We start from the raw sequence: 15299 nt of genomic DNA on the forward strand, positions 1-15299 counted from the left end.
GGTCTTTACAGCCCTCTCTAAGTGGGTTTAACAGAGTCAGCCTCTTGGCCCCCAACACAATCCTCATTTTACTGAAACTCAGAAGGATGGAAGACTGAGTCAACGTTGAGCCGGTGAGGATTGAACTGCTGGCAATTGGCAGAATTAGCCTGCAATGCTGCATTCTAACCACTGTGCCACCCTGGCTTTTCACTCATAAAAAGGTGAAAAAAACTGACCAACAGGTCTTGATTCGTACTTTGTACCAAACCAATGGTTTATTTAACTAATATGTTTCGAATAAACCACAGGCCTCTGGGTTCAAACAGCCAAATCGAAACCGCATACCGGCTTCAGAGGTGGTATTCAGCAGGTTCTGACCAGTTCTGGAGAACCGGTAGTGGAAATTTTGAGTAGTTCGGAGAACTAGCAAATCCCACCTCTGACTGGCCCTACCAACCCCATCTATTCTTATTCTTATGCCACCAGACTCGAAATTCTAGACCTAGAAAATCTAGAACTACACTGCCTTCAATCCGATCTAAGTATAGTATATAAAATCATACATTGCAATGTCCTACCTGTCAATGAATACTTCAGCTTCAACCATAACAACACTAGAGCAAAACAATAGATACAAACTCAAGGTTAATCACACCAAACTTGATTGCAGGAAATACAACTTCAGCAACAGAGTGGTCAATGTCTGGAATACTCTACCTGACTCTGTGGTTTTTTTCCCTAAACCCCAAAAACTTTAACCTTAGACTGTCTACTATTGACCTCACCCCTTTCCTAAGAGGTCTGTAGGGGGCGTGCATAAGCGCACCAACGTGCCTACCATTCCTGTCCTATTGTTTCTTTTATATATATGTTTTATTTTTCTTATATGTATCCATGTATTCATAACTATGTTTTTACTTATACCTATTATCTTGTAAGCAATTGACAAATAAAAAACTAACAAACAAACTAAACAAACAAACAAATAAATAAATAACTAAATAAATAAATAAATATTCTCTGCCTCCTGAGTCCCAGCTGGGTCTTCTTTGGTTGCCCAGCACAGGAGAATGGAGCTGGAAAGCATGTTAGTGGGGTGGGGAGGGAATGGGATTTTGCAGTAATCTTCCCCCAGGAGTGGGGAGGGAATGGAGATTTTACAATATCTTTCCCCTGCCATGCTCACCAAGCCAGACCCACACCGGTAGTAAACATTTGTGAATCCCACCCAAATCCCAAACATTGGATCATCAGCAACTTGAAAGGTGCTGACCTGTCAAGGCAATTGCCTAGGGGTTGCACAGACGTATGGGCATCCGTAGAGGAGAAGTATGGAATTAAAAAACAAAAACAATTTTTGGGAAAGGAAAGTTGCAGTCCACAATGTGGGTTAGGACCTAGAGAATGGTTCCTTTGATAATGTAAATAAATGGGAAGTGAAAGTGAGGATGGGGATTCCCTAATGTAAAACAGTGGGTGCATCTAGGCTAATAAATGTTTGAATGCTCTGACATTAACACCTCATTCTGTCTCTGGATCGCAAGCGGGAAAGAGGACTCAACGCAGAGATGCTCAAACAGGCATTCTTCACCACCCTTGTTCTTCTGGCTTGCAGTGTGGCTCTCATGGAAGGTAAAAAAATATGATTTGGTTCTAGAAGGGAGGCATTTCCAAGCTCACATCCAGATGTTCCTGACCCCTTTCCTGTTTCTTCTGCTTCTCGCTCCTTCGTGCAATTTCTTTGCATAATTTTGGGTAACTTTTAGGTAACCTAGAAATAAGAAGAAATATCACTTTTGCTATTGCTTTCTCTAGGATTTAAAGGGGACTTTCCCTGTTTGAAGGATTCCCTTTTTTTTTATTATTCTTCATCATTTTATATCCTTAAGCTATCATCAAGCTTAAAACATGTGAAAAACAGTTGCAGGAATTGGGTATGTCTAGTTTAATGAAAAGGACTAGTGTCATGAGAGCAGTGTTCTAATATTGGAGGGGCTGCCACAAAGAAGAGGGGGGCAAGCTATTTTCCAAACCACCTCAAGGCAGAACAAGAAAAAATGGGTGGAAACTAATCAAAGAAAGAGCCATCCTAGAATTACGGAGAAATTTCCTGACCGTGAGAACAATTAAGCAGTGGAATGGCTTGCCTTCAGAAGTTGTAGGTGCTCCATTCCTGGAGGCTTTCAAGAAGAGATTGGACAACCATTTATCCGGAATAGCATAGGATCTCCAGCTTGAGGATGGCATTGGACTAGAAGACCTCCAAGGTCCCTTCCTATTCTGTTATTCGGAGTCTCCTTCTCTATTCCTTGTCCTCTTGAATGTCTGTTTCTGCCTTTGAAGTGGAGAAAAGAGAGTTGAAAACATCCCTGGAACAGGGAAGTAACATTTGCTTGTGGGAAGGAAGAGTCAAGGGAAGGAAGCTATTCAGCCCATTATATGGGAATGTATTTATGATTGAAACCATATGTGCAATCTATGCAGTTTATCTATTTTGACAGATTCTTAATCTTAAGAATCATCTCCCTTGATGATGAAACCAAGTTTGCTTCCCATCCTTTTTTTTTCTGTCTTGCTGTGTAACTGTCATGCAAGGTTAAATGATCTGAGGGAGGGAGGGAGGGAGGGAGGGAGGGAGAGAAGGAAGGAAGGAAGGAAGGAAGGAAGGAAGGAAGGAAGGAAGGAAGGAAGGAAGGAAGGAAGGAAGGAAAGGATAGGCAAATTGACTTGTTTGAATGGGGAAAAACTATAAATACATTTTTACCGGAAACCCTTTATGAGCTTTTTGCTGAAAACTTGTGATTTATGGGTTTGATAATTAGAAAAAATAGAATATGGGGAAAAAAGGAAGCCACAGTATAACCTTCTCGGTCTGAGGTTACCTTGTGGCTCCCTTTTTTCTACACTGAAGATCAAAGAAGATGAAAAGTCACTGCTTTTTAATCTTTTTCTTCTGCCCCTCTTATTTCTTATTTACCTCATTTCCTGTTCATTCTTTAAAGTGGCATAGGCAGACAGAGGGATGGGCAGATAGACAGATAATATTAATTAAAGTATATCGTAGGGGAATTGGTAGTTTTCTTGTGTTTTCTTAGAGGCTGCTTTTAGCCTGGAAAACAGCCTGAAAATGCCTGAAAATGGCCTGAAGAGTTCAAGTCAACTCACCTTAAAAGTGCTGGGTTCAGGGGGGCCACATTTCAGTTTCTGCTGGGTGGCTGCAAGTTGTCAGGTGCTGCCCCATCACACCCCCCCCCTCCCGGCCCATCGCCTCAAAGGAGGAGGTTCGCGGTTGAGCAACCCCCCTGGCTGCCCTGCCCCCTCCTTTCAGCCCCATTTTTGGCCTTTTGGGGGCATTTAGGGCATTTTCCAGGCCATTTCCAAGCCGATTATTGGGTGGTTTTGCGGCCATTTTCAGGCTTTTGGCATTTTTCAGGCCATTTTAGCCCAGAAAACAGCCTGAAAATGCCCCCAAAGCCCGTTTTTGGGCCGTTTCCAGGCCATTTTCTGGGCTGTTTTTAGCTTGAAAAATGGCCTGAAAAACAGCCCCCAAAATGGGTGGGGTCGGGGCCAGCCAGTGGTGGGATTTGCTGGTTTGCCAAACTGTGCCTAATCTTAGCTACTGGTCTGCCAGAACCGGTGCGAATTGGCATCAGCCCACTTCTGGCTGGGTTGAGAAACACTGTTTTAGATGATTCTGAAGGATAGGGGAAGAACTCACCTTCTCTATGTGATCACTGACAGGACTTCACCTCTCCAGCCGTGAGCGCTGTTTCTGCAGATCACAAGCAACCGCTAGGTCTATTTCGAACCTGGGCAATGTGGCTAAAATCGAATACTTCATGCCAAGCGGCAGCTGTAGTCAAGAGGAGCTGATGTAAGTAGTTGAGCGGCGTCCTCCTGCTTTGTCCTGTTGGCACTATTGAATTGCTCTACAAGTAGTCCTCGACTTACAACCACAATTGAGCCCAAAATTTTGATTGCTAAGTGAGGCAGTTCCGGATTTTTGCCCCCCTTTGGTGACCTCTCTGGCCACAGTGGCTAAGGGAATCCCTGCCGTTGTTCAGTTAGTTAGTGACGAATCCGGCTCCCTTGTTGACTTTGCTTGTCAGAGGGTCACAAAAGCGGGTCCCATGACTGTTGGATGCGGCAACCATCCTAAGTCATGACTTTTGATCACGTCACCATGGAGCTGCTGTAACAGGCATCCGTCACTTTTTTTTGTTGGCGCTGCTGCAACTGTGAACGGCCGCTAAACAAATGGTTGCAAGGTCGAGGACACCATTGGTCACATCATGGCTCTGTTTTCCATTGAATATTTTAGGTTGACTCTCCACTATCACCACCAGTCTTCATGCACATTGCATCCTGCTCATAAAAATAGGGATAAGCAAGGGTGGGCAAACCGGGTGTTAATTTTACATCTGGTTTGCCGAACCGGTAGTTGCAATGACGGGCTGGCTCCGCCTACCCCGTCCCTCCCAGAAGTCTCCACACGGCCCGTTTTGTATCCCAGGTAAATGCAGGCCCCGCACGGAGGCTTGGGGAGGGTGAAAAACGGGCCTCCCGGAAGCTCTCTGAAGGGCCTGTTTCTGGCTTCCAGAAAGCCTTCGGAGCCTTCGGAGGCCATTTTTGCCCTCCCGAAGGCTCGAGGAAAGCCTCTGGAGCCCGGGGAGGGTGAAACGCCCCCCCCCGCCGTGGTGTAGGAGGCTGCGGCTATGGTGGGCGTGGTGTAGGCCACACCCACCATGGCCAGGCGCACCCAGCAACCAGGCAGAAAACCAGTTGCTAATTTTTTGGAAGCCCACCCCTGGGGGGAAAAGATGCATACTAGAAAAGCAGTCACATCGTGTCTTAGTTCCGCCTCTGTGGCTGTGCTTAATCCGTTGTTCACATGACGTCAAGGGCAATGCCAACAGAAAAGCAAGATACTTTGGTTTGGGCTGCAGACAAATTGATTTGTTTTGTTCAATTTTATATAATAAACTATAAACCTTAAAGGTCTGAGCAGACCACAAAATAATTAGTTCAAACCCACAATCACTGAGCTGGCAGAAACAAAAGTAAACCTCAAGAAATAATAAAAAATAATTATTTCACACAAGTCTTCAAACTCGATTGTAGAAAGTACGACTTCAGCAACGGAGTGGTCAATGCCTGGAATGCACTACCTGACTCTGTTGTTACATCCTCAAACCCCCACTCCTTTAACCTCAAACTATCCACTATTGACCTCACCCCATTCCTAAGAGGTCTGTAAGGGATGTGGATAAGTGCACCATCGTGCCTACTGTCCCTGTCCTATTGTCCCCATTTATTTGTACCTATTTCCTGTATTCTTACTCATGTTTATAATTTTACCTATTATCTTGTAGGTGATTGACAAATCAACTAAATAAAATAAAATAAATAAAGTCAGTCAAATGTCTAGTTGCAAATCCATGGCTTGAAACACACATCGCTATCTTAGTTAGATAAAGTCCTTCCAAGGATTGTTGCCTGAATCTCCTAGGATTTTTCAGATTCTCGTTGATCATATCCTGAAATCGGGATCAGACCAAGGTGATCTTAGCTCCTTTACCTATCCTAGTAGCCAGGTGTATAGTTTCCCATCCAAAGGGATACGGAAATCTTGCATATGGTTTCCACAGTTACGCCTTAGGTCTTCCTTGTTTCAAGTCAACCGTTGTGGGCAGAAGTGGTATTCAGCAGGTTTTGATCAGTTCTGGAGAATCAGTAGCAGAAATTTGAAGTATTTATTTATTTATTTATTTATTTATTTGATTTGCCAATTGTTTACAAGATAATAAGTATAAATGTATACATAGTTGTGAATACATGAAATGGGTACATATATAAAAATAAAAAAAAGAATAAAGAACAATAGGACAGGGACGGTAGAGCACGTTGAATCTTTTATGCACATTTCTGTAAGTAGTTTGGAGAAACAGTGGTAACCTTCTCCCAGGAGTGGGGTGGGAATGGAGATTTTGCAGAATCCTTCCCCTGCCATGCCCACCAAGCCACGCCCCCAGAACTGGTAGTAAACATTTTTGAATCCCACCACTGTTTGTGGGTATGTTGAATTTGCAGGAGACAATCTGGAGAGGTGGGAAAGCAGGTGGGTCGGCTTCACAATTGCACTGACAGTCAATTAATTATGAATGTTAATAACATTAAACAACCCTTTGTCTAATTTGGTCTCTAATTTGCATATATGCAGGGTGTACTTTACAAACGGTCGTAAAGTCTGTCTGAAGCTTAATGGGGAGAAACGCAGGAGAATTAAACGGGTAAGCAGTGATCATTTTGGTGACGCTTTAGCTGTGTTTGTGCAATAAATTAAGCTGGAATGAGGAAAGAAATCTTTTTTAACTGTTTATTTCTACAGAAATAGAGAACCTTAAGCTTGGGAATTAAGCATCCTGAGTAAAAGTTGGCTCAGATATTTATACAAAAAAACCCCAAACCTTCCTTTGTTATTTACCATACGTCTGTCTCTAATTTTTTTCCACACGGTTAGTAATTACACTTGGCTGATCCCTTTTGCCATATTTAGTACAAACTTATTCATAGCGCATCCTCGAAGTAGTGGTGGGATTCAGCCAGTTCTCATCAGTTTGGGAGAACTGGTTGTTAACTTTCTGAGCAGTTTGGTGAATTGGTTGTTGGAAGAAATTAGGGCAGAGAACCAGTTGTTAAATTATTTGAATTCCGCCACTGCCTCGAAGCTCTCCGAATCCTATCTCACTGCCAGAGGTTTCCTGCTTTTTACCTGTGGCTTATTTTCAGTTTTGCAAGGAAACCAACACTTAGAGGGGAAGCCTAAACAGTCCAGTGGATTATTTAATCACTTCTAACTTTGCGTGGCTCGTTATTCTAAAATCGTTGGATGAATTCTCCTGATTGACTTGATCTTCAAAACAACCCTTGAAACTTTTTTTTCTCGGGAATGGGATACCTTTCCTTCAGAAGTTAATGAACACCTTTTGCTGTAGCTTTCTCTAGGATTTAAAGAGGGCTTTCCCTGTTTCTTTCTTTTATATCCTTCACCCTTTTATACGATTAAGCGATCGTCAAGCTAAAACATAGGAAGAACCATTGCAGGAATTGGGTATGTTTAGTCTTATGGAAGGGGCACAATGGCTCAACGGTTAAGGATGCTGTGCTTTTCAGCTGAGAACCAGGCTCAAGTACCATACAATGGGGGGAGCTCCAGTTCCTTGCCTTGGCTCCTACCAACCTACCGTAGCAGAAACCATGCAAGTAGATCAATAGGTACCATGCAAGTGGATCAATAGGTACCATGTAAGTAGATCAATAGGTACCACTTTGGTGGGAAGGTAACAGCACTCCACGATGTCGTGCTGGCCACATGTCTGCAGAAATGTCTTTGGACAGTGCTGCCTCAATGAAATGGAGATGAGCACTGCCTCCTAGAGTAGGACACAACTGGACAGTGGAGACCGTGCCTTGCCTTACCTTAGTCTGATGGAAAGAAGGGGTCTTCCAATATTTGAGGGGCAGCCACAGAGAAGAGGGGATCAATCTATTTTCCAAACCATCTCAAGGCAGGGCAACAAACAATGGATGGAAACTAATCAAGGAAAGAGCCACCCTAGAATTTCCTGACAGAAAAATTAATCAGTAGAACAACTTGCCTCTAGAAGTAGTGGGAACTGCAACATTGGAAGTTTTTTAAAAAAAAGCCCCCCCCCCCCCCCCCCCCCCCCCCCCCCCCCCCCCCCCCCCCCCCCCCCCCCCCTGCTTCCCCCCCCCCCCCCCCCCCGGTGACCAAAACAACCCCAACCCACCCCCCCCACCCCCCCCCCCCACCACCGATTTTTCGAAAAAAAAGCGCACCGAGCTTTTTCGGGAGAAATGGCTTTGCAAAAGCTCACAAACGCACGCCGCCTCTTTTCTGAAAAATGTTATAGAGTATCTGGCTTGAGCAGGGGGTTGGACTAGAAGACCTCCAAGGTCCTTCCAACACTGTCATTCTGTTATTCTATCAATTGGATCAAGGTGCCGAAGGATCAGAAGAAGGCCATTGACTTTCAAGGCAACGGTTTGTAAATTGAGAAAACTAATCAAGTGTTCTACTTTCTATACTTCTATTATAGGCCATCGTGAATGAATAAAAATGAAGTCCAAGCTGAGTTTTGGAGAAGCTGCTTCACAAATACTTACTTGGGACGCGTAATTAGCTTCTAAATGATTTATAATCTATGATACCCAAGTTGGGAGCCACTGGTCCAACAGTATTATTCTTACCAAGCTGTATTATTAACAGTATTATTCTTACAAGAGCCATGCAATGAATCAAAATTTCTGTGATTTTCTCTTGATTTTGACATCTCTTACTATGGAAGAGCTTCATTCTTCCCAATCAAGCAAGCAATGACAGTGTCATATTGGCATCCTTCATTCCTGAACATTTTATGCTTGTCATAACATTACAAATAATCCTTGACTTATGACCACAATTGAACCCAAATTGCCATTGTTAAGCAAGACTGTTGTTAAGTGAGTTTTGCCCCATTTCACAATCTTCCTTATCACGGTTCTTAAGTAAATCACTACAGCTGTTTAGTTAGTAACCTGGGCCTTAAGTGAATCTGGCCGAAAAAGGGATCACACGATCCCAGAACACTGCAAGCATCATAAATATGAATCAGTTGCCAAGCATCTGAATTTTGATCAAGTGATGCCAGGGATGCTAGAATAGTCAAAACAGAGGTGGTATTCAACAGGTACTGACCAGTTCTGGAGAACCAATAGTGGAAATTTTGAGTAGGTCAGAGAACCGGCAAATACCGCCTCTGACTGGCCCCACCAACCCCATCTATTCTCTGCCTCCCGAGTCCCAGCTGGGTCTTCTTTGGTTGCCCTGCGCAGGAGAACGGAGCTGGAAAGCAGGTTAGTGCAGTGGGGAGGGAATGGAGATTTTGCAGTAACCTTCTCCTGCACTCCCACCAAGCCACGCCCACAGAACCGGTAGTAAAAAAATTTGAATCCCACCACTGAGTCATAAGTATGAATAAGTCTCTTTTTTCATTTCCGTGGTAATTTCAACCTGTCACTAACTGAATAAGTCAAGGACTACTTGTATTTTATGCTTGTTATACCATTACGGACATCTGTTCCTAACCATATACTGTCCACGTTGTAATGTTGCAGGCTGAGCTTCACCATTATTTAGTAGCATTATTTAGTATATAAGTCACAGAACTGAATTCATGACACCAACACACCATATCTTCCACTGAATCCTCTGTGGACACCTATGTATACAATTAACTATAGTTAAAGAGTATATTTCTCCAATATTTCAATAAATAAATTTCAATATTTCAACATTCCCTGTCCGACATTTATTCACACAGTAGGTCCTTAGAATATATTTAACCTGATTGCTGAATAAACCCAAATTCTTTGGTTTTCCCACAAATCTCAAATAATGAATTAGAGAAGCTGGCTGAATTACACAGCACAAACATCTCTCACAGAATAAAGCTTTGCCTTTGTGGAAATGTAGCAGTTAGATTTGTAACTGATGTTATTCAATTTAAGGTCCTTTACAGAATTTTTCAATAAATACACCTGGCATGATTTTAAAAGCGTGTTTGTATTTTATTTGTATTTGTACTGTATTTTTTGCAGCATATTTTTGTTGGAAAATTACATCATCTGACAGCTGAGCCACCTGGAGGCAGATTTTAAAAAAACAAGATGGCGGCCACAATGTGATCAAAGACATAAGACATAAGACATAAGAATTTATTTGTCATTACACTCGCAAGCGGGTGCAACGAAATGAGGTGCTCTTCCACAAGTAAAACTAGACAAACACCACTAAAAAAGAAAAAGAAAAAAAATTAAACTAAACACAACCAACCATACAATAATCTCTATACAATTTAAAAATGTAAATACCCCACTACTCTCAGCCATTAAACTCCACAAAAATCTTATGACCCCGCATTCAAACTCAAAACTGCACTTGGATAAAAACTGTTCTTAAATCTGGTCGTCCTTGTTCTTAATACCCTAAATCTCCTTCTCGATGGTAATAGTTCAAAGAGCTGATGTCCCGGATGAGAGGAGTCATTCAATATATTAAGTATCTTCCTCTTACATCTATTCCTATACAGTTCTTCCAAAGAGGGGAATGAGCAGCCAATGATGTTTTGGGCCGTCTTGATCACCCTCTGAATTGCCTTTTTCTCTGCCACTGTGCAGCTCGAGAACCATACACAGAGACAGTAGGATAATATACTCTCAATTGAGCTCAAAGCCTCCATCTTGACTTTTTTTCAACCTTTATGCCTTCAGCTAAAGGAGTGATTGCAGGCTAGGAAAAAAAATAAAAGTATAAAAAAATGTGATTTGCACTGAGCCAAAGAACCCAAGAGAGACTCTTGCTAATATTTTGGTTCATGCTAAAGGAATAAAAAAAGGGTTTGGGGAGCTGTGCTTGATTAAATTAGCTCTCAATCTCAGTGGGCCCATTTTGTATCTTAAAAAAGGAAATAACAAATAAATATTCATTATGCTCATTTGTGATCTCTGGCTTCCGAAGGAAGCTGCTCCTCACCGGATATCCAACAGATCTTTGGGGATTAGAAATTCCCAAATTCCTAGCTTGCACAAGAAAAATTCAACTCTAAATACAATTATTATATGACTTCCATCCAGCAAGCATAGCCTTAAAATTATTATTTTTTAAATACATTTTTTATTTTTTATTTCTACAAACAGATCATTGTGTGAAAAGTGTGGTCCCAGGGTATTTTACATTTTAGAACAAACATGACAACATGACAGTATAGTATATAAAATAATACATTGCAATGTCCTACCTGTCAATGAATACTTCACCTTCAACCATAACAACACTAGAGCACACAATAAATACAAACTCAAGGTTAACCACACCAAACTTGACTGCAGAAAATATGACTTCAGCAACAGAGTGGTCAATGTCTGGAATACTCTACCTGACTCTGTGGTTTCTTCCCCAAACCCCAAAAACTTTAACCTTAGACTGTCTACTATTGACCTCACCCCTTTCCTAAGAGGCCTGTAAGGGGCGTGCATAAGCACACCAACGTGCCTACCGTCCCTGTCCTATTGTTTCTTTTATTTTTCTTATATGTACCCATTTCATGTATTCATAACTATGTATATACTTATACTTATTATTTTGTAAGCGATTGACCAATCAAATCAAATAAATAAATAAATAAATAATTTGCAGCCTTTCATAGGGTCATTGAGGCCACTTGGAGGTTTATCTGCATCCCAGGGTCACCTGAGTAGTGCTAATGAGTCCTGTAGTCTGCAAATGTTTTTCCATTGGAATCCCTTCCTACTCCCACCCCATTCAAAGGCTGTTCATCCCAAATTGTATAGCTAAAAGTCTGTAGAGATTCTCAGCCATCCAGGCCATGGTTGTCCCAAAGGTGCTTTTTTTAGGAGGCAACTGGACTTTCTTGGTTTTTCTTTTGAAGACGTTTCGCTGAAAAAGCACCTTTGGGACAATCATGACCTGAATGACTGTGAATCTCTACAGACATCCAACTCATTTGTTATCAATGAAAAGAACTCACAATTCCTGGACAGTGAGGAAAGCTGCATCCTAACCTATTCCAAGAATTAATTTTGTGGCTGGAATTCCTCTATCGAACCTGCTTGAATGACAAAATCTAGAACATGAATGGTCATCAGATGATTTGAGGTTGGAACCAGCAACTTAATCAAATCAAATGACCCTTCCCAATGAAAAGATTGACGGAAAAGGAATATCAGAAGGGGCATGATGAGAATCTCACAAGAGTGGTGCTGTGGCCTAGAGGTGGAGCTCTCACCTCACATCCAGGAGGCTGTGTGTTAGATCGCGGGAAGTGTAGTGTATAGATCTGTGCAAGATCTTGGAGCCGCAGCAGCCCTTCACATAGGGATTGCTCGCGGCTCGCCAGCCAATGACAGCTCTTTGAATCTCCCACGATCGGTCCGGCCAATCGCGGTTGATTCATAACGAGCCAATCACAGCAGTTTAGTTACCCAATCATCTTGCAGGATTAGTGGACCAATCAGATAGGAGTATTTGGAGTGTGCTAATATAGAACACTGTGAATTCGATCCTAGGTAGTGGCAGGTATTTCTCTCTCTAGGCACATTGAGTTAATATTAGCTGTGAACTCTGCCTTGGCAATAGGAAGGGCATCCGGCCAGTAAACACTCAGTTCCATTCAGTTGCCCAAACTCCACCCCAATGCAAGGGATTACGGGGTCATTAAAAGACATTAAAAAAAATTACAAGAGTCTCACAAGGAAATGCAATAGAGGTAGTCCTCCACTTACAACCACAATGGAGCTCAAATTTGCTAAGTAAGGCAGTTGTTAAGTGAATTTTGCCCCATTTTATGACCTTTCTTGACACAGTTGTCACATGAATCACTGCTGTCATTCATTTAATAACACTGTTGTTAAGTGAATCTGGCTTCCTCCTTGATTTTGCTTGTCAGAAGTTTGCAAAAAGGAGATCAGGTGACCCTGGGATGATGCAAACGTCATAAATACGGACCATTTGCCAAGCCTACAAATTTTGATCACGTGAGCATGGAGAATCACAACGGTCTGAAAAGCAATTGCGTCCCTTTTTTCAATGCCACTGTAGCTTGGAACAGTCACTGAATGAGTGGTTGTAAATTGAGAACTTCCTGTGGTGCAATTACCAAGTGAATTGAATTCCCTTGAATTGCTGGGTTCTTGGAAGAAATAACAGCCAGAATCCACAGATGGCCTTACTTGGATTTCCCCTTAAAGTTCTGGCAGTCAGATTCCTTCCTTTTCCTGGAAAACAGAGATTTCTCCTAAATGCCAAATTCAAGTTTCAGTTTCAAGATCCGTGGTGACTCGAGCAAAGAAAGAATTGTAAGCTATATTGACTGTCTGACTTTAAAAAAATAAAAAAATAAAACTAAACTAAATGCCCAGAATTAATTAGATTATTTTCCCCCAAATTGCAAATTAAGGGAAACGATTAGATATAAAAAAAAAAGATGTTGAGACTCTGGAAAGAGTGCAGAGAAGAACAATTAAGATGCTTAGGAGGTCTGTAGGCTAAAACATATGAAGAATGGTTGCAGGAATTTGGGTTGTCTAGTTTAATGAAAAGAAAGACCAAGGGAGACATGACAGCAGTCTTCCAATATTGCAGGGGCTGCGACCGAGAAGAAGTCAACCCAGGGATGGGCTGCTGGGGGTTCGCAGGGGTTCAAAAGAGCCCGAGCTAAGATTCTGTGCAGTTCGGAGGACCCCCCAAATCCCACTCCTGGCTGGCCCCGCCCACCCCGCCCCTCCCGGGAGTCCCCACGCGGCCCGTTTTGGATGCAGGTAAGTGCAGGGCCCGCCAGAGGCTTGGGGAGGACAAAAAACGGGCCTTCTGGAAGTTTAGGAAGGCTGGAAATGGGCCCGTTTCTGGCTTCCAGAGAGCCTCTGGATCCCGGGGAAGGCAAAAAACCCCACCGGGGTGCACGAGGCCAACTAGGCCATGCCCACCATGGACACGCCCACCCAGCCACCGGGCAGAGAACCCCTTGCTAAAAAAATGTTTTTATATATAATTTTTTTAAAATTTTTAGACAAACACACACAACCAAAACATAAAACAAAACCATCTTCCAGTTACATACATACAGTGTGTCGGTTGGTTACAAATTCTTTGTGCATCCTGAAATTTCCGGTTTGTCGGCTTTGCGAGCGGTAGGGATTCGCGAAACTGCGCGATCCCTGCCGCGCTAGCCGTTTTTGGGGCTCCGATCCGAAAGGGTGCGGAGCAAGGCTGCCCTGCAGGGGCAGCTGAAGGTAGGGGATCCGGGAAAGGGTTTGGGGTGCTGCAGACCCCCTCCCTAGCCGGCAGAACCTCCTTTTACCAAGACGGCACAGCGGCGGTCCGTAATGGCCGCCACAAAGAAGCCGGCAGCTGGGCAAGTATGCGCTGGAGGAAGAGGAGAAAGTTTTTAAAAGTGAAAGTCTTCTTGGTCGACCCAGGACTCTAAGATATATTTAATTTAATTCCTGAAAATGATGGCTTTTTGGATGATTCTTTCCACAAGAGAAAATAAGCGGCAATTCTGAGGTGCTGAAAGGAAAGTTTACTCTCCCCCCCGACGGAATTAATAAATGGATATTGAGAAACCTGTTTTTTTTTCAGGTAAAACTAGCTTTTTGGGATAAGTCGGAAGGGAGAGGACAAAAAATATATTTATCTGGTTGGATTTTGTTGGAGGAGATGCCTTAAGGATTTGAAAACAGAAATAAAATCTTAATAAGGCTTCAAAACACAGATTTGAACTTTCTTTTTCCTTTGTCTGATACTACCCCTGGAAGAGAAAGGGGAATTTTGGCTTGGCTTGGATTGATTGAGGATTGTGGACTTTGGGATTGTCTTATTTTTCTTTTGGAATATTTTGGTTGGTGTGAGAAGAAAGAGGGAAAAAGAAAAGAAAAGATCTATAATGGCTTTTTCTTTCGAGGAACTGAGGGATGAATATGAGCAAACAAAAGCAGCCTGTAAAGATGGTATGGAAAAAGCTTTTCTTTTTTTAAAAATGGCGTTGGTTAACTATGAACAGACAATACAGATGGAAGCTGAAGAACAACAAGAAGAAGATGAAGACGCCATCTTCAATGAATCCCAAAATTCATCTAAGAAAGAAGGAAGGAAGAAAGCGAGGAAAATGAAGGATTTAAGATCTAAAAAAACATTTAAGAAAGAGAAAAATATGATGCAAAATAAATACAATGATAGCAAACAAGAGAAAAAAGGAATACAACAGAGAAGGGATGCCGGCAAGACAGAGGTTAGAAGAAGGGGGGTAGGAAGATTTGGTGGGGGAAGAAAGAAAGGGGAAAGGCGGAGAAAAGCTACAAAGTTTTAAAATTAGATGGGAAAAGAGGAATCCTTTTTAGGGATAATGGGTAAAGCATAAATTTTTTTAAAAAAGATTCTGCAAGGTACACAAGATGGTACTGTAACATTTGTATTAGAAATAGAAAATTAGAATGGCTTAAGAGTTAATAAGAAATTAAAATGTTGAAATGTTTAATAATGATTGATTTTTAAAATGTAATAAAATATTGAAGGGAAAGGCAATGAGAATGCTATAAGATTTATTATTTAGATTTATTATTTAACTACGTATTTAGGAGGATATTATGTATTTAAACATTTTTGATTTTTTACTCTGTTTTTATTGTTACTAAAAGTAAAAATTAGTAGATAGAATGTACCAAGCAGAATCAAATTGGGT

General features: G+C 42.0%; 1 protein-coding gene across 1 annotated transcript; it reads left to right on the forward strand.

Annotated features, from left to right (window-relative positions):
- The first annotated feature begins 1472 nt into the window (after window positions 1–1472).
- On the forward strand, window positions 1473–9336 carry LOC148130646 (C-X-C motif chemokine 11-6-like). The gene is made up of 4 exons (XM_087962732.1): window positions 1473–1614; window positions 3724–3856; window positions 6203–6272; window positions 8103–9336. The coding sequence occupies exons 1-4, from the start codon at window positions 1551–1553 to the stop codon at window positions 8118–8120; spliced, it is 285 nt and encodes a 94-aa protein (XP_087818858.1). The 5' UTR covers window positions 1473–1550; the 3' UTR covers window positions 8121–9336.
- Window positions 9337–15299: the final 5963 nt, after the last annotated feature.

The sequence above is a fragment of the Notechis scutatus genome, chromosome 4, assembly GCF_049901735.1.
Source record: "Notechis scutatus isolate UNSWTSFEM ecotype Mainland chromosome 4, rNotScu1.2, whole genome shotgun sequence".
Taxonomy (NCBI): domain Eukaryota; kingdom Metazoa; phylum Chordata; class Lepidosauria; order Squamata; family Elapidae; genus Notechis; species Notechis scutatus.

What these genes read in the sequence shown, in the direction of transcription:
- LOC148130646 (XM_087962732.1), top strand. Translation starts at nt 1,551, where the DNA reads ATGCTCAAACAGGCATTCTTCACCACCCTTGTTCTTCTGGCTTGCAGT. An exon ending in CAGTGTGGCTCTCATGGAAG is followed by an intron (nt 1,615 to 3,723) that starts GTAAAAAAATAT and finishes GATCACTGACAG; the next exon opens with GACTTCACCTCTCCAGCCGT. An exon ending in TGTAGTCAAGAGGAGCTGAT is followed by an intron (nt 3,857 to 6,202) that starts GTAAGTAGTTGA and finishes GCATATATGCAG; the next exon opens with GGTGTACTTTACAAACGGTC.